This window comes from Oryctolagus cuniculus, chromosome 17, assembly GCF_051225735.1.
Source record: "Oryctolagus cuniculus isolate XC-2025 breed Fujian yellow rabbit chromosome 17, ASM5122573v1, whole genome shotgun sequence".
Taxonomy (NCBI): Eukaryota; Metazoa; Chordata; class Mammalia; order Lagomorpha; family Leporidae; genus Oryctolagus; species Oryctolagus cuniculus.
This window is the reverse complement of record NC_142883.1, coordinates 64,681,536-64,697,783: the sequence shown is the minus strand read 5'-3', so window position 1 is coordinate 64,697,783 and position 16,248 is coordinate 64,681,536. Positions and strand designations below refer to the sequence as shown.

General features: G+C 44.8%; 1 protein-coding gene and 1 long non-coding RNA gene across 2 annotated transcripts in view; one reads left to right on the top strand and one right to left on the bottom strand.

Annotated features, from left to right (window-relative positions):
* Positions 1-16,248, top strand: part of LOC138847926 (uncharacterized) — a 55,441-nt gene that overhangs the window by 22,397 nt on the left and 16,796 nt on the right. Inside the window, exon 2 of the long non-coding RNA XR_016223714.1 lies at positions 5,401-5,471. This is a non-coding gene — a long non-coding RNA (uncharacterized LOC138847926). The remainder of the gene's footprint in view (positions 1-5,400; positions 5,472-16,248) is intronic.
* The window catches only part of LOC149121305 (leucine-rich repeat-containing protein 37A2-like), a 32,933-nt gene continuing 24,721 nt past the window's right edge, over positions 8,037-16,248 (bottom strand). Inside the window, exons 8-9 of the mRNA XM_089317148.1 lie at positions 12,743-12,861; positions 8,037-11,286 (exon numbers count right to left, since the gene is read on the bottom strand). Coding sequence (XP_089173274.1) covers positions 9,485-11,286; positions 12,743-12,861 — 1,921 coding nt within the window. The 3' untranslated portion in view covers positions 8,037-9,484. The remainder of the gene's footprint in view (positions 11,287-12,742; positions 12,862-16,248) is intronic.

The following is a 16,248-nucleotide window of genomic DNA, read 5'->3' as shown; positions in this document are numbered from 1 at the left end:
CAATATATTGGCACAGGCAAAGAGTTTCTGGAAAAGACCCGGGAGGCACAGGCAGTCAAAGCCAAAATCAACTATTGGGATTGCATCAAATTGAGAAGTTTCTGTACTGCAAAAGAAACAGTCAGGAGAGTGAAGAGACAACCGACAGAATGGGAAAAAATATTTGCAAACTATGCAACAGATAAAGGGTTAATAACCAGAATCTACAAAGAGATCAAGAAACTCCACAAAAGCAAAACAAACAACCTACCTAAGAGATGGGCCAAGGACCTCAATAGGTATCTTTCAAAAGAGGAAATCCAAATGGCGAACAGGCACATGAAAAAATGTTCAAGGTCACTAGCAATCAGGGAAATGCAAATCAAAACCACAATGAGGTTTCACCTCACCCCGGTTAGAATGGCTCACATACAGAAATCTACCAACAACAGATGCTGGCAAGGATGTGGGGAAAAAGGGACACTAACCCACTGTTGGTGGGAATGCAAACTGGTCAAGCCACTATGGAAGTCCGTCTGGAGATTCCTCAGAAACCTGAATATAACCCTACCGTTCGACCCAGCCATCCCACTCCTTGGAATTTACCCAAAGGAATTTAAGTTGGCAAACAAAAAAGCGGTCTGCACCCTAATGTTTATTGCAGCACAATTCACAATAGCCAAGACCTGGAACCAACCTAAATGCCCATCAATGGTAGACTGGATAAAGAAATTATGGGATATGTACTCTTTAGAATACTATACCGCAGTAAGAAACAACAAAATCCAGTCATCTGCAACAAAATGGAGGAATCTGGAACACATCATGCTGAGTGAAATAAGCCAGTCCCAAAGGGACAAATACCATACGTTCTCCCTGATCGGTGACAACTGACTGAACACCAAAAAGGAAACCTGTTGAAGTGAAATGGACACTATGAGAAATGGTGACTTGATCAGCATAGCCCTGACTGTTAATGAACAACTTAATACATTATCCCTCTTAGTAGTTTTTTTGTCTGTTCTACTTAATATGACTGGTTTAATTCTGTAATTAATACACAGTTATTCTTAAGTGTTGAAATTTAACTGAAATGTGATCCCTGTTAAACATAAGAGTGGGAATAAGAGAGGGAAGAGATGTACAATTTGGGACATGCTCAGGCTGACTTGCCCCAAATGGTAGAGTTAGAAACATACCAGGGGACTCCAATTCAATCCCATCAAGGTGGCATGTACCAATGCCATCTCACTAGTCCAGGTGATCAATTTCAGTTCACAATTGATCATAATGAAAGGACTAAGAGTCAAAGGAAGAAATAAACAAGTCTAGTGCCTGCTAATACTAACCGATAGAATAAATAAAGGGGAGAGTGATCCAACATGGGAAAGAGATACACAGCAGACTCATAGAATGGCAGATGTCCTAAACAACACTCTGGTCTCAGAATCAGCCCTAAAGGCATTCGGATCTGGCTGAAAAGCCCATGAGAGTATTTCAGGCATGGAAAGCCAAGACACTCTGGCAAAAAACAAAACAAAACAAAACAAAACAAAACAAAAAAAACCCTAAATGAAAGATCTCTGTGAGTGAGATCCCAGTGGAAAGAACAGGTCTTCAAAGAAGGAGGTACCTTTCTCTGAAGGGAGGAGAGAACCTCCACTTTGACTATGACCTTGTCTAAGCAAGATAGGAGTCGGAGAACTCAAAAGGCTTCCATAGCCTTGGAAACTCATGACTGGTGCATAGGGAGATTACTGATGCCATAAACAGGAGTGTCAATTTGTAAAGTCAACAACAGGAGTCACTGTGCACTTACTCCTCATGTAGGATCTCTGTCCTTAATGTGCTCTACATTGAGATTTAATGCTATAACGAGTACTCAAACAGTATATTTCACTTTGTGTTTCTATGGGGGTGCAAACTGTTGAAATCTTTACTTAATGTATACTAAACTGATCTTCTGTAAAAAAAGAAGAAATTATCAATTCCCAACTTGACTCTCACTGGGATTAAACATGACAATAGGTCTGATCTGATTTCATCATCATTTAAAAAATCATCTATTATTTTTCACTTTATGTTTCTGTGTGGGAGCAAACTGCTGAAATCCTTACTTAATGTATACTAAGCTGATCTTCTGTATATTAAGATATTCGAAAATGAATCTTGATGTGAATGGAAGGGGAGAGGGAGTGGGAAAGGGGAGGGTTGCGCGTGGGAGGGACTTTTTGGGGGGGAAGCCATTGTAATCCATAAGCTGTACTTTGGAAATTTATATTCATTAAATAAAAGTTAAAAAAAAAAAGAAATATGATAGCCAAATTGCGGAGAGAGTGCTTAGAAGAAACCAAAGGCTACCAGCATCTTGATCTCAGACTTCTGGCCTCGAGATCTGTGAGAAAAGCAGTGTCTATGCTTTACGTTACTTTATTATAGGAACTTTAGCAAAAATAATACAGGGAGTATACCCTCATATGTGTTCTTCCAATTATCTTCAAATGTGTTCTTCAGATTATCAAGTGATATGTAAATGCAAAGTAATGTTGATGACATTGAAAAAACTGTTATATTAAAATATGGTGGGCTTCATGAGAATATTTTAGGCATGGAAAGCCAAGACACTCTGGAAAAAAAAAGAAGACCTAAATGAAAGATCCCAGTGGAAAGAATGGGGCCATCAAAGAAGGAGGTACCTTTCTCTGAAGGGAGGAATGAACTTCCAGTTTGACTATGACCCTGTCGGAATAAGATCGAAGTCGGCGAACTCAAAAGGCTTCCATAGACTCGGCAACTCATGACTAGAGCCTAGGGAGATTACTGATGCCATAAACAAGAATGTCAAATGGTTAAGTCTTTACTTAATATATACTAAATTGATCTTCTGTATATAAAGATAATTGAAAATGAATCTTGATGTGAATGGAATGTTAGAGGGAGCGGGAGATGGGAGGGGTGTGAGTGGGAGGGAAATTATGGTGGGGAAAGCCATTGTAATCCATAAACTGTACTTTGGAAACTTATATTTACTAAATAAAAGTTAAAAAATATGATGGGCTTATTTTTATTATTGAGACTAATAAGAATTATTTAATTTGAGACTGTATTACGTAAAAACATTATCTAAGCCTCACATTGTGTACCATGTTGTAAATACTGTAAGTAAGCCAACATAGAAACCTGCAGCTGTCTGGAATCCTCATCCAGTCTCCGGGAAGCCCAGCAAGTACAAAAGTCTCTATTTGTGATTTCTCCCTGTTTATATCCAACATTCACATTCAAATCAACATCCCCCTCCCCCAGTTATAAAATGTGACCAGCATGGGGGTAGTTTCTGTGACCCTACTGCCTAGTACTGTGCCGGTGCTCAGCTGGTGCTCAGTGAACAGTAGCAGCCACCGCCTTTTCCCATCAGTGTGATCATCACTGCTGTCACCACTTTGGTGGCTCTTCTTTTTTTTTTTTTTAAAGATTATTTATTTGACAAAGTCACAGACAGAGCGAGGGAAAGAAAGAGAGCTCTTCCATCCTCTGGCTCACTCCCCAAATGGCTGTAAAGGCTGGAGCTGGGCCAGTCCAAAGCCAGGAGTGAGCAGTCAGGAGCTTTTTCTGGGTCTCTCACATGGGTGCACAGGCCCAGGCACTTGGACCATCTTCTACTGCTTTCTCAGGCCATAGCAGAGAGCTGGATTGGAAGAGGGGCAGCCGGGACTAGAACCTGCACCCATATGGGATGCCAGCACCGCAGGTGGAGGCTTAGCCTACTATGCCACAGCACCGGCCCGGTTGTTCTTTTTCTCTATCCCTGTGCCCTACAGCAGGTCCCAGAGGCTTTGGAATCTAACAGCCCTGGGTTAAAATCCTAACTCTTCTCCTGGCTTCAGACTGGCACAGCTCCAGGCATTGAGGCCAATTGGGGAGTGATGGGAAGACCCTCTCCCTCTCCCCCTCCCCCTCCCCCTCTCCCTCTCCCTCCCTCTGCTCTTTCTGTGTAACTGTGACTTTCAAATAAACAAATCTTTAAAAAAATCCTAACACTTTTGGATGTGTGACTTTGGGCAGATCACCTCCATGCCTTGAGCCGTGTTTCTTTATCTGTCAAATAATAATAAAGGCATTTGCTCCCATGGATTGCTGGGATATGTGATACAAGAATGTAAAATGCCAGACATAGAGCCTGGCACAAATTAGGAAAATCCCGAATGGCAGTGGCTGCTGCCACTGCCCATTGGTTTTGGTTTTAAAAAGATTTGTTTATTTACTTTAAAGGAGAGTTACAGAGATAGAGATAGAGAGAGAGAGAGAGAGACAGAGAGAGAGAGGTTTTCCATTCGCTGGTTCACTTCCCAGTTGGCTGCAATGGCCGGAGCTGAGCCAATCCAAAGCCAGGAGCCAGAAGCTTCCCCTGGGTCCCCCACATGGGAGCAGGGGCCCAAGGACTTGGGCCATCTTCTACTGCTTTCCCAGGCCATAGCAGAGAGCTGGATCAGAAGTGGAGCAGCTGGGACTTGAACCAGCTCCCATATGGGAGGCCGGCACTGCAGGTGCCAGCTTGACCCACTACGCCACAACGCTGGCCTCTGCGCATTGTTATTAGTACCATTTCATCTTATATTTTAGACTCAGGAATACTGGTAGCTTGCTGAAGTGCTTCTCACTCCCAGTGACAAACTTTGGACAGTGACTTGGGAGGTATTATGATCCAAATATTCTGACCACCCCAAGGCCCTCCGAGACCGACCAGAGGAAGCGGGTCCTCTGTGAGCTGGAGGTCTAATCCCCCTCTGTTGATTGGTTCTCAGTGATCCAGGGGAAAGAAAGCACCAGAACACCCGGTATTTGATTTAAAAGTCTACGCCTTGGGGATGTGTTTTCGGGTTCTTGGAGACTGACTTAATGGAAGAAGAGAGGTGAGAGTTCTTGCTGGTGCTGTGCCCCTGGGGAGGGCTTGACTCCCTCGGAGGCTTCTAGAAGCAGTCCTGCTTTTCTTGCCTGTGGCCCCTGTTACTGCATACAATAAATATTTGACAACATTTTAATTTCTCGCCACCTGGCTAGAATTGCTTATGAATATCACACCCATGAATGTAAGCAATTAAGTATTTTATAAGCACTGCTGAGATGCAATATCAGAAAACAGGACTTGCAGGTGACAGAGGCGGGACGGTCACTCCGTGTTTTCCTCGGGGGCTTCGCTCTCTTCACCTTCTGCCGAGGACTCTGGAGGGGGCGTTTTCTCGGCGGGGGCCTCACTGAGCTCCCTGTGGGAAGAGAGCAGAGCAAGGCTTCCACTCCTGCCACCCTCCCCACCTCCTGCTTGTGTTTCCATAGCTGCTTTAGTCCCCTATAAATTGAATCCTATGAAGCAATACCCGAGTCCAATAGCAACGTTACCCAGCTCAAAGATTTTTCTCACTGCAGGGTGTCTGTCACTGATGGAAGATTGAGTAGTGAAACCAGTTTAAAGGACAAAACCAGCGTGGAAATACAAGGTACCCTTTTTGAATATGATTAAAACAGAAAAAGAGTGCATTGTTTCAGCAACTGCTTGTGTCTACAGAGCGTGTGGGTATTGATTTGCAATAGAAATTGTAGCACACAGCCCAAGCTCACTATGACCAAGGGAGAAGTCCCTGGCTGGGGAGGAACCATCCTCTCTGTGATACTCACTGGCAGTGTGACTATGGGACCAGTATTGTCCCTTTCTCCTTGTATCCTTATCATAACAGGGAGAGACAAACGGTCTGAGAAGGTGTGAATAAAAGGCATAGGCAGCAGGGGTCTGGAAACCAGTAAGTTTTCCAGCCACCTCATACGTTTTACTCTCCAGCAGCCTTGAGGGCGACTGTCCCCCTTCCCCCAGTGTCATGTGTCTTTCCATAGCCCTTCTCCGAGCCTCTGGAAAGGCCTCTGAACTGGCCAGATGCCACCAGCAGCAGGAACAGCACAAACAAAGCCCCTCCCTAGCTGCTGTGTCTCGGAAGGACCACTGACAGCACATGTGTCCGTGCTGGTGCCGTCTCCCCAGCCATGGCTGGGGACCAGATTTGCTGGAATCAGGCAAAACACTCAGATGGATAGTCTTCTGCCTCTGGCAATGTCCTCATTCTAAAATGAGCAGGTTTAAATAGATGAGTTCTCAGTACTCCTCTACTTCTAAAATTCTAATGTAACAATTGTCAGACTGATACTTACGTTGAAGATTTTTCTATGTCTTCTCTTCCTCTTCCTCTTCCTCTATGAGAGTAAATCTGTTTTGTAAGGAAAAGCAGTCATTATTCACCATAATGATTCTATCTCCAAATCGTTTACCTTCCCTTTCTTTCTCTAAAAGCCTTGCCTGCCCAATAAGATAGCTTTTTTGAGGACAGGAATTCTGTCTTGTTAATAGTTCTCACTCTTCCACAGTCCTTGGTCTTGAATGCCTCTGGGACTTAATACATTCTATTGACAGCCAGTCATCAGTGAGTCCTCTTAAAAGTGGAATGGGAGTGCAGCGTCATGCATTTAATCTATACTAATTTGGGAACATGGAAGTTGTAGTCCTTAAACAAAATTTAAAAAATCTGGAAGAAAAAAAAGTGGAGTAGTAGGAAACACCCTTAACCTGCTGAAAGTATGGACCAGAAACCTAAACAATGGTGTTTTTTTTTTTTGACAGGCAGAGTGGACAGTGAGAGAGAGAGACAGAGAGAAAGGTCTTCCTTTTGCCGTTGGTTCACCCTCCAATGGCCACCGCGGCCAGCGCGCTGCGGCCAGCGCACCGTGCTGATCCGATGGCAGGAGCCAGGAGCCAGGTGCTTTTCCTGGTCTCCCATGGGGTGCAGGGCCCAAGCACCTGGGCCATCCTCCACTGCACTCCCTGGCCACAGCAGAGAGCTGGCCTGGAAGAGGGGCAACCGGGACAGAATCCGGCGCCCCAACCGGGACTAGAATCTGGTGTGCCGGCGCTGCTAGGCAGAGGATTAGCCTAGTGAGCCGCAGCGCCGGCCAACAATGGTGTTTTAAAGGCAAGAACAGGAGTAGGATACTTATTAGACTGCTACTAGTCATCATTGTTGAAAAGGCTGAAATTAGTGCAATAAGAAAAATAAATGGGGTATAATTACTGCAAAGGAAGAGACAAAACTGTCATCATTGGCATAGGAGATGGTGGACAACCTAAAAAAAAAAAAGCCCAAGATAATCAGCTGACATTTTGTTGGACGTAACGTGTGGGTCCGGGGAGGTGACTAGGTGCTGAGTCAGGAGAGTAGTACAGTGAATCTCCTGTTTGTTGTGCACCACCAGTGACTAGAGGGAAAATGGAGTACAGAGCCCTTCTTTAATAGCAATAGAAAGGAATAAGCTATCTTGGAATAAACTCAATGAAAGTTGTGTAAGATTTATGTGATGAGGATGCTCTTCTGAAGTCCATAAAATGTCATGTTTCTAGGGTATCATAAAGATGTCAGTTCTCAAATTAATCTACAAATTCAAGGCAACTTAACTCAAACCCCAAGAAAACTTTTTACAAAATCTGACCAGCTGCCATCTTTTAGGAAAAAATAGATGAGAAAAACTACTAAATTTATGAAGCAGGAGCTGCCCTACACTGAAACTGTGTAGTGTTAGGGTGGGCACTGCCTATGCTGGTCTCTTTCTCATCTCTATGCTGTGATCACTTACTTCTCGTGGCTAGACATGTCTTTTAAAAAACTTTCATTGAAGATAGACAGATTTCATGTATACAGATTCAGGAACATAGTGATACTTTCCACCTTACCCTCCCTCCTGCCCACACTCCCATCCCTTATTCTTCCCCCCTCTCCTATTTCCATTCTTATTTTTTATGAAGATCTATTTTCAGTTAACATTATACTCATAAGATTAACCCTACACTAAGTAAAATGTTCAACAACTAGTATGAAGAAAAAAATTCACTGTTCTTCAACAGTTCACACAAGGGCTATTTAAAATCATCACATCTCAGGGATTTTTCAAGATGGTGGCCTAGGGAGGCAGCTTGCTGCTCTAGTCTAGGGGTGGATAGTTAAAAAAAAGTGGAAGGAGTGCAATCTCAGGGAAGGTTTAGGGAGAAAATGGTAGAGGAAACTCCATGCAAATTGGATGGACGCTGCGGACCTATGTGGAGGGTGTGGACTTGCACAGTTTGAGACCCCAGCAGCTGAGAGCCTCAGCACCAGCTTTGGAATGAGGCAAGACCATACTGCAACAGCTCAAGCCACTGGCAATAAAGCTGTGGGAAAAGCCTGGCATGGGTCTGGCTTGGAGCTCTGTGGGGGATGATGTACCTGCCAACCTAGAGCAAAAAAAAGTGGGGGAGTTCACGTTTCTCTCTGCCCGACCTCAGGCACTGGCATGCTGTAACTAGCCAAGAGAGGGCAGGCACCATTTTGGAGATACGTAACAGCTGCTCCAGCTAGTGACCGTGAACCCAGAAACCAACCTAGAGGAGATGCCAGACTCTGGGAGAATTGACAGGGGGCTGGGTGCTTGTGGCTGTGGGAGCCTTGTGTGGTGGGACTGTGAAAACACTGGGCTGTGTGGGAGGGTGCAGGCAAGCTCCAGGGAGGGAACACATCTTAGAGCAGCTTGATGCAGGAGTCAGCTGCAGTGCATCAGCTGAACTCATTTAGACAAAGTCTTAGACATTGGAGCAGTGGGATGCTACGTAGATCTAATGACTCTGTAAGATAATACTTTTGTCTTTTGGCTGCATCCTTTCTCCCAAGGGCAGAGACAGTTCCTCGAGGGTGGAGAGTATATAATCTCATTGTTTCAGCAATGAGGAAAGAAATCAGTGGTAGAAGAGAGTACATCAAATCCCTGACACAATTTTGGAGAACTTCTGCCACTTTACTCTGGCCTTCTTACACTTAACCTCTCCAAATGTCCAGTCCCTTGTTATCTCAGTTCCAGTTGCACAGAGATTTCCCACGAGTGGGGTTCCTTTAAAAATCTGTGGAATGTGCTTTTCAAGGGAAAGAGTAAAGCGCACCTCAGTCTTGGTGACTAAAGAGGAAGGTCAGCTCATGGTACGTGGAAAGTGGCTTTGATGTACAGTCTGTGGATTCCGAGTCTATTACAAAGGAAGGATGCACTCTGGCAACCTGAACGAGTCGTCCTTACCTCAATGAGACAGAAGATGATAACCAGCATCGTGACCACTGCCGTCACAGATATTGCCACGATGAGCTTGTTGTGATAGCCGTGTTCTTGAGCTCCTTTTGCGAGCTAAGAAAGAGCACAGTTTAAAAAGACAGAATAAAGAGCTGGAAAATATGGATGCTAAATATTCAGAACCCCGTTCTTCAGGTGAGTGGCGTAAAAGATCTTAAAAGACCATACAAAATCTGCTGTATTATATATAATCTTGGTATTACTCATTTTCTCTACAGTGTGTTAGGTCTGCCTCCTAACAAAGTGTCACCGTCTTGGCAAAAGTTACATTACCGAGACAAGATCTGGACTGGGAGCCCCTGGTCTTCCCGCTTGGGGTCTCCTAAGTGATGGGAAAGTGCAGGTCTCCTGTCCTCACCTTACTCGACTCCTGCTCTTTCTGTCCACTCGGGGCTTCTGTACTCTCATTGATATAGGTCTCGGTCCTCCACTGCTCTGTGTCCCATTCTTCCTTGGCTATCTTTTCTTCCTGCTGCTCACTGAGGAGCTTCATCAGGATGCCTGTTTTGGAGATGAGCTTGGCACAGGGCAGTTGCACCTGGGCCGCAGAGCAGTCCATTTTCAGAGTGCGGATGACGTGAGAAATGAGCCTTCTCACGTCAGTGTTGGGGATGAGGGACTGTAGCTGCTGATTCAGCTGAATTTCAAACTGTTCTCCCTGGGACAGCATCACGGGGTAGGTGAAGCCTACGGGCATGGTGGGGGCTTCAGTGCCCTCGCTGGGGTATTCCCACTGTGTTTCCTTGGTTTGGTCCACAGTCGGCATTAGGTCAAACTCGGTCCCAGCAGAATCTGTAGCTGAAGGATCTGTGTGCATTTTGTCGCCAGGGAGCGTTTCTTCATGTGCAGTGGTGTTTTCTGGCAAAATGTTTTCTTCAAAAACACGCCCTCCGGAATGGTTTTCCTCCCTAGTGTCTTCTATAGAAGGTTCTCTCAGAGGAGGACTCCCCTGAGAATGCAGGCCTCCGGGGGATGAGAAAGCCTCCCCGGAGGGGGAGTTTATGAGACTCCGCAGTGCAGGGAACGGAGGCCTCTTCCCAGCCATCTGCCTGTTGAGGGAATTTTTCCTTCTGAACTTCCGACTCAGTTTGGCCTTGGGGGTTCGGAGGACCAGGTGAGAGCGAGTTTTGTGAAAGCGGTAATTTTGTCTGGAATGCGAGATTGGTTTCCCTGCCGCCTTATTTTTGGCTCTAGCATTGGCATCTTCTAAGACAAAAATGGTGTAGGTTAAGTCTTTTCCTTTGTTGTTGATCTCAGAGAGAGATTTTGCAGGGGAGGTAGAAGGCCTGCCCAGGATGTATTTCTTCAGGAAAGAGGGGGCTGCAGCCTCACGTTCCTTTGTGAGCAAGGGCTCCGTGTGCAAGGAGTTTCCGGCCACCTGCCTGGGCCTCTGAGCCACTTGAAGCTCCTTCAGCTCCCTGGAGCCTGCTCTCCCAAGCCTTCTTCCCCCAATGCTCTCCGCAAAGGGCCAGGTGCCCCGTCTCCTCCCGAGGCTCTTCCTCATCTCCTGGAGGTGCCTTTTCCGTAAGCCCTTTGGCCCCTTGATGACTTTTTTCACTCTCTGCAGCCTGTACCCCACACTTGGCATGGTTGCCAGGCTGTTCTCCTGTGACGGGGCAGTTTCTGATTTCTTTTGGAGGATTTGAGGGTTAAATTGAGGACCTAACAGGATAGGCTGCATAAGCATGGCCTTTTCTTCCTTCTTAACCTCATCGATTTTTTCTTGAATTTCTTCATCTAACAAATTCTGTAGAAAATAGAGCTTTCTCAACTTATTTCTGTAAGGATGAGAGGGCCTCCTTATGTGGGTTTTCACGTAGCTCAGGGACTTATCTCTATCTTGCACATTTGAAAAAAGCAGTGTAATGAATGGTAATAATGTTGATTCTACATTTTGTAGATTTTCCTCTGAGAAATAAGGCAATATGTAATTCAGTGCACTAATAATGTCACTTTCATTGTTGAAGTCCCACTGTTCACTCATGTGGCTTGGGAAGTCCACGCTGTTTCTCTCTGATACTGGGTTCCCTGGCTCAATAGTCAGCTGCTTGCTGGTGTTGTTCTTCCGGGCTTGCAATATCTTCATGAATGGCCCCTTTGGGTTCCCTATAGATGCTTCTTCAACTGTCAAAAAAAGAAGAGACTGCTTTTTGGTACGGAAGACTGATGGGACAGCTTTATGTCAGTCCACAGCCCTACACTCTGATCAATTAAATTAGGAGTCAAATCCAATATTTGGGGTACCATTGAGACTTTAGAGAGAAAAGTAAAACCAAACTCAAACCTATGAAATGGCAACAAAAAAGGAGAAAAAGATATTTTTGAGAGTGGCATTCAGAAGAGTTCGCAGTGTTAAAAAGCAGTAACTATGATCAGTATTATTTCATTGGTTTCCAATGACCAACAACTCCAGGCTTAGAATAAGGCTGGAGGACAAATGGCCCCACCCAGCTGCCCCTTCTGTGGCTCTGCCACTGCTTCTCAGCCACATCATTCCACAGTCCTGCCTCATGCTGAGGGAGCACAAGGCTTCCTCCCTCCCTCCCTCCCTCCCTCCCTCCCTCCCTCCCTCCCTCCCTGTGGCCCTGTGTTCTTGCTGCCATCACAGGTGTCCATGGCAAAAGATAGGCATGTAAGGGGAGTGAGGGCAGAGGTGGTCAAGCCAAGGGGCCTTGCTCCTCACCTCAGTGTGTTCTTTCCCACCCTTGTAAAGGGAGATTAACAATGCTTGTCCTTCTCACCTCTTGAGATGAAGGGAATAATATAATTGGTAGAATAATATAACTGGTCTGGAAGGTGAGCAACACTGTGTAGATGGGTATACAGTTATCACTGTGCTAATGCCTCAGATCCCTGACTGAGATCCGAATTCAAGCTGTCTAAGGAAGAAAGCGGTCACATTTTGGAAGTCACGACATCAGTGGTAATAACCCTCATCTACAGAAAGATACTTAAAATTACCCGAGTGTTCTGTGGATAGAAAAGCATGAGACTCAGAGCAGGTTCAGAGTTGGACAGTCTACAAGTGCATGGAGGAGCCTTCCGACTGCATCAGAGGAGCCAGGCAGCCATTTCTGGTTATGGAACCAGAAACTCCCCGGCTCCAAATAAAACAGCATCACTTGTACTCTTTTATACAAGTGCAAAAACAAACAACCGCGGTGAGCAGTGTAGACCTGTTCTATAAGACAGAGGGCCCTTGAGGCCCAACACATAGAAAACCAGTTTATAGACTGTGTGCAAATGAGTTATCATTGAAAAGCAAAGCACCCAAGAGCACAGAACACCACGTGTGTGGTTCCCAACATTACTTCCTTCCCCTTCCACCTCTTTTCCATGATCCTTTGTGCATATGTAAATTACATAGCAGTAACTATGTTATTAAATTACATAGCGGTGATTGGGAACCTGACTTTCAGCAAGGGAGCAGTGTAGCAATTTAGGGAGTTTAAATCTGAATGAATGAATAAAAATTCAGCAATTAATTACATTGTTACTTTAAACTTGACCCTAAAATTTTAAAATAAGAAATTTAAAACAAATAAAAATTAAAAAAGATCCTCAGGAAGTTCCGACTCACGGCAATGTGTCGTATTTGGCAGGCATTCATTGTCACAGTGAAGCTTGACGGTGTTGCAGACAACCTCGATAGTATGTTTAAATTGGCAGAGGCAGCATGCCATATGGCTGGGTAAGATCCTATGAATAGAGACAGAGAATTAAGTTACCTGTAAAGGGGTTCCTTGGGTGGGTCAAACAGGTGAGCCAAGGTGCCAGCAAAGGAGTTCTTGAGGTATGTGGCCAGGACATTTGGGTAGGAGCCTGGTGGCCAATTGTTGGTCTTGAATATGAGAATAAAGGAAGGAGGGAGAGGTGGCCCAAGGAGGCATAGGCATGGAAGTGGGTGTGGTGTATCCAAAATAAAGTCAACAGGGTGAGCATTGGGCACCATGGATCTGTCGTTTGACTCAGGGGTGTCTCCTTCCAGTTCACAAGTCTCATTGTGGGTTGGGAGTGCACAGGAGGACTTCCCCCAACCTCTGGAGTACTCTTCTCCATCCCTGTTGGAAGCGTTCACTATTAGAAACTACTCTGGTCCCAGAAAAATGACTGACTGCAGTAATTGTTGGAAAAGATGTGGAGAAAAAGGAACACTCGCTCACTGATGGGTGAGTGAAAGTAATTTGACCAGGCAGGTGTTTAGCCCAGCCATGAAGATGCTGCTTGGGACAAGCACATCCCCTTCTGGAGTGCCTGGCTCCATTTCTGATCCCTGTTTCCTGCCAGGGAGTGCCCTGGGATGTGTCAGGTGGTGCTTCCCTAAATACCCAGAAATGGAAAGACTGCAACTTATGGTAGGTGTGTGTTTTTAAGAAACTGTCAGTCTATTTTCATTATATTTTTTTCAAATTTATCATTTCGAAAGTTTCTGTGGAAGGAAGAGAGAGAAACACAAACACATCTTTTTTTTTTTCTTTTTGACAGGCAGAGTGGACAGTGAGAGACAGAGACAGAGAGAAAGGTCTTCCTTTTGCCATTGGTTCACCCTCCAATGGCCGCCGTGACCGGCGCATCGCGCTGATCCAAAGCCAGAAGCCAGGTGCTTTTCCTGGTCTCCCATGCGGGTGCAGGGCCCAAGGACTTGGGCCATCCTCCACTGCACTCCCGGGCCATACCAGAGAGCTGGCCTGGAAGAGGGGCAACCGGGACAGAATCTGGCGCCCCGACCGGGACTAGAACCCAGTGTGCCAGCGCCGCAAGGCGGAAGATTAGCCTATTGAGCCACGGTGCCAACCACATGTTTTCATTAGGTAGTTTACTCCCCAAATGTCTGCGACATGCAGGGCTGGGCCAGGCCAAAGCCAGGAGCTCAGAAACTAGTTTGGTTTTCCATGTGAGGAGCAAGAACTCAAGTCCTTGGGGCATCACCCACTGCCTTCCAGGGTACATGTTAGCAGGAAGCTAGGGTGGAGCAGAGCCAGGACTTGGATCCAGGCATTCTGATGTGGGATTGGAGTATCCCAGGTAGTGGCTTAACGGCTGCACCAAATGCCTGCCATCATAAACAGTTTAATTTTTATTTGTTTTATTTTTTAAAGCTTTTATGTAATGAATGCCAATTTCATAGGTACAACTTTAGGAATATAGTGTTTTTTCCTCCATACCTGCCCTCCCACCCCCACTCCCGTCCTACCTCCTACTCCCTCTCCCATCCCATTCTTCATTAAGATTCACTTTTGATTGACTTTATATACAAAAGAGCAACTCTATACTAAGTAAAGATTTCAACACTTTGCACCAACCCCCCACCCCACAACATAAAAAGTACTGTTTGAGAACAAGTTTTGCAGTTAATTCTCATAGTACAGCTCATTAAGGACAGAGTTCCTACATGGGGGGTAAGTGCAAACAGCTTCATTTCTAATACCCCCAAATTGGAACAACCTAAGTGTTCACAAATAGGTGAATAGATAAACTATGGTAGGTTACACTTAGTGGGCCAGGCTCTTTCTAACCAATAGAATAACCAATGGTTGAGTTGTTACAGATGACTAATGTTACTTCTTTGGGTCCAGGGAAAGCTTCATATAGAAAGAAAAAAAAAAAAGAAATTATCAACTCCCAACTTGACTCTCACTGGGATTAAACATGACAATAGGTCTGATCTGATTTCATCATCATTTAAAAAAATCATCTATTATTTTTCACTTTATGTTTCTGTGTGGGAGCAAACTGCTGAAATCCTTACTTAATGTATACTAAGCTGATCTTCTGTATATTAAGATATTCGAAAATGAATCTTGATGTGAATGGAAGGGGAGAGGGAGTGGGAAAGGGGAGGGTTGTGGGTGGGAGGGACGGTATGGGGGGGAAGCCATTGTAATCCATAAATCGTACTTTGGAAATTTATATTCATTAAATAAAAGTTAAAAACAAAACAAAACAAAAAAAAATGCACTCAGAATGCTAAGCTAGTGTTTTACTAGACTTCAATTCTAACAGGAAATTTTCATTAAGTCCTTTCTACCCCTAACTTCGTATTTTGAAAATTTTCAAGCCTACAAAAATATCCGAAAGATTGGTGTCATGAGTTTACATGTTCTCTCACTTAGATTCAACTGTTGCTAACATTTTGCCACATTCACTTTCCACGTGTGTGTCTCTATGCACTTCTTGGACAAACCATTTGAGAATGAGCTGTAGATATGATGACCTTTTCTTGCTAAACCTGAAGTCTGCGTCTCCTAAGAACAAAGGCATTCTCCTGCATATCCACAACACTATTATCACCCAGTCAGCTTTAACATTAACATCACCGTCTATTGTGGTCCACATGCAGGTGCTCTCAGTTGTCCCAAACATGTCTTGGCTACTTTTAAATCAGGCATTGCATTTTATTTTCATGGCTCTTTAATTTTCTTCAGTTTAGAACTGTTCCTTTTTTGCAGTGTTTCATGGCATTGGGATTTTTGAGGCATTCAAATCAGTTGTTTTACAGCATGCACCTCAATTTATCCTTCTAAGACCAATACTGAATATAATCACCAGGGAACATTTATTTTTTTGAGTGGCTAAGATTTTTTTTTAAAAAGTTTTATTTATTTGAAAGGCAGAGTGATGGTTGGGTGCAGGAGAGAGAGAGAATGAGTGGAGGGAGAGGGAGAGGGAGGGAGAGAGAGAGAAAGAATGAACGTGAATAAATCTTCCAGCCACTGGTTCATGCCCCAAATGGCCACCGCAGCTGGGGTTGGGCTGGGTTGAAGTCAGGAGCCAGGATCCAGGAGCCAGGAACTATATTCAGGTCTCTCCTGGGTGGCAGGGGGTCAAGCACTTTGGTCATCCTGTGCTGCTTTCCCAGGTTCATTAGCAAGGAGCTGGATGGGAAGTGGAGCAGCTGGGACTTGAACTGGCACTCCCATATGGGATGCCAGCATCACAGACAACTTCACCTTATGCCACAACACCAGCCCCACTAGGGACCATTTCTGGCAGGAACACTGCATCTTGCATAGAGAATGTTGTAGTTTTGCTGCTTACTAAAATGGATGCACTAGGGATGATGTCAGTGATAAAATATTTATTTTT